The sequence below is a fragment of the Fulmarus glacialis genome, unplaced genomic scaffold, assembly GCF_000690835.1.
Source record: "Fulmarus glacialis isolate BGI_N327 unplaced genomic scaffold, ASM69083v1 Scaffold43203, whole genome shotgun sequence".
NCBI classification, from domain to species: Eukaryota; Metazoa; Chordata; class Aves; order Procellariiformes; family Procellariidae; genus Fulmarus; species Fulmarus glacialis.
The window spans coordinates 1-6,416 of record NW_009205617.1 but is presented as its reverse complement, the minus strand read 5'-3'; the positions used below and the strand labels follow the sequence as shown (position 1 = coordinate 6,416).

At 38.6% G+C, this 6,416-nt stretch overlaps 1 protein-coding gene across 1 annotated transcript; it reads left to right on the top strand.

The window, feature by feature from the left end:
* Nucleotides 1-282: 282 nt before the first annotated feature.
* On the top strand, nt 283-5,929 carry LOC104075078 (dynein heavy chain 7, axonemal-like; the record flags this gene model as incomplete). Its single annotated transcript, XM_009575445.1, has 6 exons — nt 283-444; nt 1,213-1,422; nt 2,275-2,430; nt 3,891-4,076; nt 4,793-4,930; nt 5,699-5,929. Coding segments are annotated over 6 exons (1,083 nt in total), but the record flags the coding sequence as incomplete, so codon positions are not given.
* Between the last annotated feature and the right edge of the window lie 487 nt (nt 5,930-6,416).

Below are 6,416 nucleotides of genomic sequence, written 5' to 3'. Positions count from 1 at the left end.
CCCAGCTGAAACCAGGACAATACTGTTTTCAGGAATATTTTGAAACTGTCAGAATTTTACAGTTCCGGACTAGATGGATGCGTAGTTGGAGCTTTTCACTGGGAGATAGATAAGGGATTTTAGTCAACTGGAATGACATGGAAAAAAAGATTTAAATTGTATTTTAAAATATACTGTACATTAAATATTTCAAGACTACATATAGATGTGAACTCTCGTACCAGAAAGTTTAGTGTATTTATGCAATATTATTTTTACTTATAGTATGCTTTCTATATGCAGGGATACGGTGGTGAAAAGCTTAGTTCTCTGTCACTTGGTCAAGGCCAAGGCCCGATAGCCATGAAAATGATAGAGAAGGCAGTAAAGGAAGGAACATGGATAGTTCTGCAAAATTGCCATCTAGCAAGTTCATGGATGCCAATACTGGAAAGAGTCTGTGAGGTAAAAATAAGTATTATCTTCTTGTTATAAATACTTTTGAAGGCATGTCTGATCCATACAGGCAACTGAAAACCAGCTTAGCATACTTCGTGATGATTCCCATTATATAACGGTAATCATCACATTGATTCTGCCTTTTTCCTTCTGCCTGCTGGAATATAAAGTGCTCACAAGCATGGTGGGTCTGGCCCATTCCTTGAATGGTAAATCCCAGCTGCTACAAGAGTTTCTTCAGGCCAAGAGCTTTCATCATATGTCTATTGCTGCAGAAAAGCAAAGATATGCTAAGAAATTTTACTCTTGAACAGCTATAGGTTTCCAAAGAGGTGTGTATTTCTTTCTTTCCACCCCTCCCCCCCCCTTAATAAACTCAACACATTTCTGATGTATACATATTATTACTATAGCCCCTCCCAGAACAGCTGTATGACAGTAAGTGCACTAAATGGGCAAAGTATACATTCCATTGCTCTTGTGATACAGAGCCTGCACTTGGTTTTGTTCGTATATTCCACAAACGTGCACAGAGAGGACAAATTTTAGTTCAAAGTACTGAAGTCTTGAATAAAAATACACCAGCTGTAGAAGGGAAGTTGTCATTCATAACTGTGACTTTCACTATAATCACATATAAGCATCTAAGAAATTAAACTTTGGACGGGTATATTTTCCCACCTAAAAAAAAAATTTGTTTTAATAATAACACTTGCTGTGTGTATTAATCTATTGTGTCTTCCAGTTGCCTGTTTTTATATGTGTTTATTGTAGGAGCTAAACCCTGATACAACGCATCCAGATTTCCGAATTTGGCTCACCAGTTACCCATCTGCCACGTTCCCAGTGTCTGTACTTCAGAATGGAGTGAAGATGACTAATGAAGCACCAAAAGGTTTACGGGCCAATATAATTCGTTCGTACCTGATGGATCCAATTTCTGATCCTGACTTTTTCAACAGCTGCAGAAAACCTGTTAGTAATGTTGTACTGTAACTTTGTAAATCAGTTAAAGCAGACCCTGATGACTGTGTATGTATGCTCTGGGGGAAAAAAAAAACCCTCCCAAATTAAATAGTTGTCTTCCACTGCAATGAAACTGGTTTTGATTACTGGCAATAGTGAAGTAAATATAATTTTTGTTGCATTGCTCGTCTCCTACTTCTACAATTGAGATTTTGTGGTATGGCATTAGTAATACAGCTCTCTAGTTTAAAAAAAAAAAGTAAGACTGGGAAAAATCTTAACCACTCTTTTCATAATTAGATGTCTCTTTGCAAGCATATTTTACATTATTTTTCTATAATTAATGTAGTTCTTCTAAATGAGATCATATACTTTGCTAAATGGTCACAACTGAAAAACAAAACAAAAGAAAAGTTCCTACCTGAAGGTTTTCTTTAAAGGTCTGAAATCTATCTTGATGAGAAAAAAAAGCACAGAAATATTGTGTGAACAATGTTTTATAATACAATGGTGTAAAAAAAAAAAATTCATAGATATATGGTCTGATACACATAGTTGTATGTGTCATGTATATTAATTACATATACATGGATATTATAGCTTTAAAAATGAAATTGCTTTGAGGGTTCACACTAGTTTAAGAGCATATTTAGAACTGATGCTTATGACAATTTGGTGACTTCCCGCTGAAGGCCTTTGTATGTCAAGAAAAAGCTATCCGTGACTCATAAACAGTATGTTACCAGGGCAGGAGATGCTGGGTTTTGAGTGACTCAAAGACAGCACTGCTGTGCAGGACGTGAGAAAAAATGAAACGGTTTAAACCAGCCATGAATTATTAATGGTGTTGCATTTGGTTTTAAGGCTGAGTTCAAGACATTGCTATACGGCCTCTGCTTCTTCCACGCGCTGGTGCAAGAAAGACGGAATTTTGGGCCTTTGGGTTGGAACATTCCATATGAGTTCAATGAGACCGACCTGCGCATCAGTGTGCAGCAGCTGCACATCTTCCTTGACCAGTACGAGGTACGGCAACCTCTCACAGTGGGTCCCAGTCCTTGCTTGCACTTTCTAGGACTGTTAGTGCATGTACCAATGCAGGCTGAGTGCTGCCACAGCAACAGTTTAGTGGGGGCAGTGAATTAGAAACCAAAGTATACTGGCAATAGTGCTAACCACATTTATTTTAAGTGGTTAGTGTACCATGATCAGTATACAACTAATGTGGGAAACTTTCAAATTATAATTTAGAAGTTCTGCCATGCAAAACAGAGCGGTGTTTGTTCCATATAATTGCCTTATTCATTGGAATCTTACCCTGTCTTTAGGCAGGAGCTGTGGATTCAGCTCTTGGCAATGTTACTGCAAGCTGTAAAATATCGTACTAAAACACTTAATTGCTAACTGTTATTTACTCAATGATAGGGATACTACTAGACCTTCGACTGTTGCAGATTAATAACAACCTTGATCTATTTGTGTAAATTTGGCAGATGGTGTTCCTTCCCTGTTTGCAGAGCTAGGCAGTGTTTCATGGAAGCCTCTCTGGAATTTGCTAGCAATGCGTGACCCTTCTTTATGTTCCAGCTTCCTAAGCAAGCCACTATAGCCAGAATCTGTTCAAGTTACGGCTGGGGCAGGAAGGGGGTATTATTTTCAAACCACTGTCAGCCTGGAGTGTTTTTGGTTATCAGTGTGGTTAAGAGGTAAATTGCGTTTCAGCATGAGAAAGCAACTCCACGAAGGTGTGTGTTTCTTCTCCTGCAGGAGAGTGAAGGGGGGGGGTCTGAAAGGGATGTCTTCCCATTATATGACCAAAGCTTATGAGCAAATGTAGTGCCTAGCAGGGAGGGAAGCATTTTTTTTCCTGAAATATAATAACTTGTATGTAGTAAACAGATTTCTTGGTACTTTTTTTGACTGGTCTGCTTTATCCCAGTTCTCAGCATCTTACCCACTCTTGCCCTGACTTCCTGGAAAGAATTTCTCTCTTGTTACTCATAATTTGTTCCTTTTATGCACCTAAGAGGAGTCCAGCTTCTCCCAACTTCAAGACTTTAAGCATGTTTGATTTTACTTTCTAAAAAAAAAACAACAAAAAAACCCCCAAAATTTATGAGCACAGCTATGGCTCTATGACAGCATACATTTATTTTAGAAGTATGTATGGCCAAACCAGTAGAGATAATTTTGGAAGAGTTTTCCATAAACTTGTACTTAGGGAGTTCCAGCTGCATTACTATGGAAATTTTTGATGCCATTATTCTTCAAAAGAAGCAATGCTGGATGACTTGATGGATAATTATTAAAGTATTTGAAGATTGGGAGATCAATGGTACAAGCATGAACTAGCAGAAGTAAATAACAGCTTTTATACTTTCCAGAGAGAATTCTGTATGACTTCCAAATAAATTACAATGATACCAGTATGGCTGTCCAGAGGAGTGCTAGGCTGCAGTCCAGATCTTTGTCTCGCTTTTTTTCAGGAGGTGCCATATGATGCTCTTCGCTATATGACTGGAGAATGTAATTATGGTGGCAGAGTCACTGATGACTGGGATCGGCGTACGCTCCGTAGTGTTCTAAACATGTTCTTTTCCTCGGAAATCATTACAAATGTAGATTATAAATTTGATCCAAGTGGCCTCTATTTTGCTCCTCCTGAAGGAGATGTAAGTATCCCAGAACAACAGAATTATTTTTTTAAAAAATAGATCTATCTTTACTCACATTGATATGTGCATCAGTGCTTACCGCTGTCATTGCTCACTTTTGTGGCTTAATCTCACATTCTATTATTCTTATTTCAGTGACTTCTGAGAAACAGAGATGATGTAAAAAGATGTAAAAAACCACCCCAATTACTACCAAGTAAATTGACTTTGCTCTGTGTGAGTCAGCACACTTAGGGGACAATAAGGGAGAAACCCAGCCTGCTGAAGTTAAAAGCATTATAAAATAGGCATAAGAGAATTAGTTAATCTTATCTGCTGCAGGTAAAAAGGACATAGTAATCAGCTTAATTTATCACACAGGAGAGTTGTTACACATTAGCAAAATGCCTTCAGACACTTGGCAAGCAGTGGGCCCAGAAAGGGGCTGCAGCCCCTTGCGCTAGGTATCTTATTTTGTAAGAGAATTTCCAACAGCTGTCAGAAATCTTTTAAGGAAAGCCAATCCTGATTTCAGGGGAGGAGGATGGACCAAAGGAATTTGTGAGGCACGGTCAGCCCCTGTATTTCCTTTTGTATCTTAGTTTTCACACTGTATTCGTTACACTAGGAAAGGTTGTAGTGGTTTTGAGACGCAGCTTGCAGCCTGTCATGGGCTGTTTGGCTGTTTCTGCATCTTCTTTTGTGTAGAGTATTTTTTTTTTCCCTTTTTTCAGTACCAAAGCTATATTGAATATACGAAGACACTTCCACTGAATCCTTCCCCGGAGATATTTGGAATGAATGCAAATGCTGATATTACCAAGGATCAGTCAGAAACGCAACTGCTATTTGATAACATTCTTCTTACACAGGTATGTAAAGAGTAAGAGTCACACACCATTTTACCATAACTTTCTACTCTGTCTCCACATGAGTATGTTCAGATTTTTTTTCAGTTTTTACTGTACCTTATTGTGTTGTATCTTCATTCTGGTGAAATTACTGTTCCACTTAAGAATCTTTTAAAGTTTTTTTGGTTTTGCATTTTTCCTGACTGTCTTCCTAAGGAAACACAGCCTCTGTGATCGTACAAGCAGTTTGCGTATCTTCTACTCCCCCCAGCTTTTAACAATTTTCAAGTTCTTGGCCAGTATCAGTCCAGTTTGTAAGCCAGGTACTACCTAGGGATACTATAGTTCCTGTAAACTTCATGAGGAAAATGAAGAGCTGAATATAGGGAGCAGGAGGGACACGGAGGGACAGCGAGACAGAACTTGGTGAGCAGAACTGCTCTGTGCCATTTGGCAGCACCTGGCCAGCCAATGGTGCTGATGGGAATATCAGAGATGGGGGGAGAAAGATTGGTTTACAGTGGAAGCAGGATTTCAGCAAAAAAAACAGAGGAGGACATAAATCTGTAGGAAACCAGATTTTGTTAGTTCTAAGTTAATAACTTATTGCAATAATATAGGAAATTCTGAAACAAATTAATTTCAATCACAGGGGAAGAGGGTTGGAACTGTAATGATCTTTTAAACAATGGCTTTTTAACAGCTCTATTTTCCTGCATTTTAACTATTCACTCTCCTAAGTCCTCTTTCTTTTTCTCAAAATAAATCAAAATTTTTGGCTCTCTCTAGTCTCAGGCATCTGGTGGTGGTGCAAAATCCACAGATGAAGTTGTTAATGAAGTCACAGGTGACATCCTGAGCAAACTTCCTCCAAATTTTGACATTGAAGCAGCAATGAGAAGATATCCAACCACTTATGCTCAAAGCATGAATACTGTGCTTGTCCAAGAGATGGGACGCTTTAACAAGTTGTTGCAGACAATACGGGACTCCTGTGTTAACATCCAGAAAGCAATAAAGGTGAGTTGAAGAAACGTTTAAAGGCATATACCTAGAACCTAGACTTAATCTGTGAGCCATTAATGCAAGTACCTTAGAGAACTGACCCTGAAGTCTGATTCAGGTTGGTCAGTCAAATACTTTAAAGAATCCGGATTCGAAACTGATTTATTGATCCGTATCTTAAAACTGATAGGAGGACAAGGGAATATAAAAGTACTATGGCACCTACTGTAGAGAAACCAAAACAGGAAGATTTTAACTACAGATTTGCTAGCAAGACAGACAAGCAGCAACTAGGTTCACATCTGTTTTTCTGCCTCACTGGCATGAAAAACTGAAGCACCTCACACAATTTCTTATAGATCAAAGCAGATCTCCTCAACACCTCAAATTAGCAAATTACTGCCAGTGAGGATTCCAGTTAAGACATCAGAGTCTAAAGTCAACGTTTGTTCTTGTCGTGGTTTAACCCTGGGCAGCAACTAAGCACCACATAGCCGCTCGC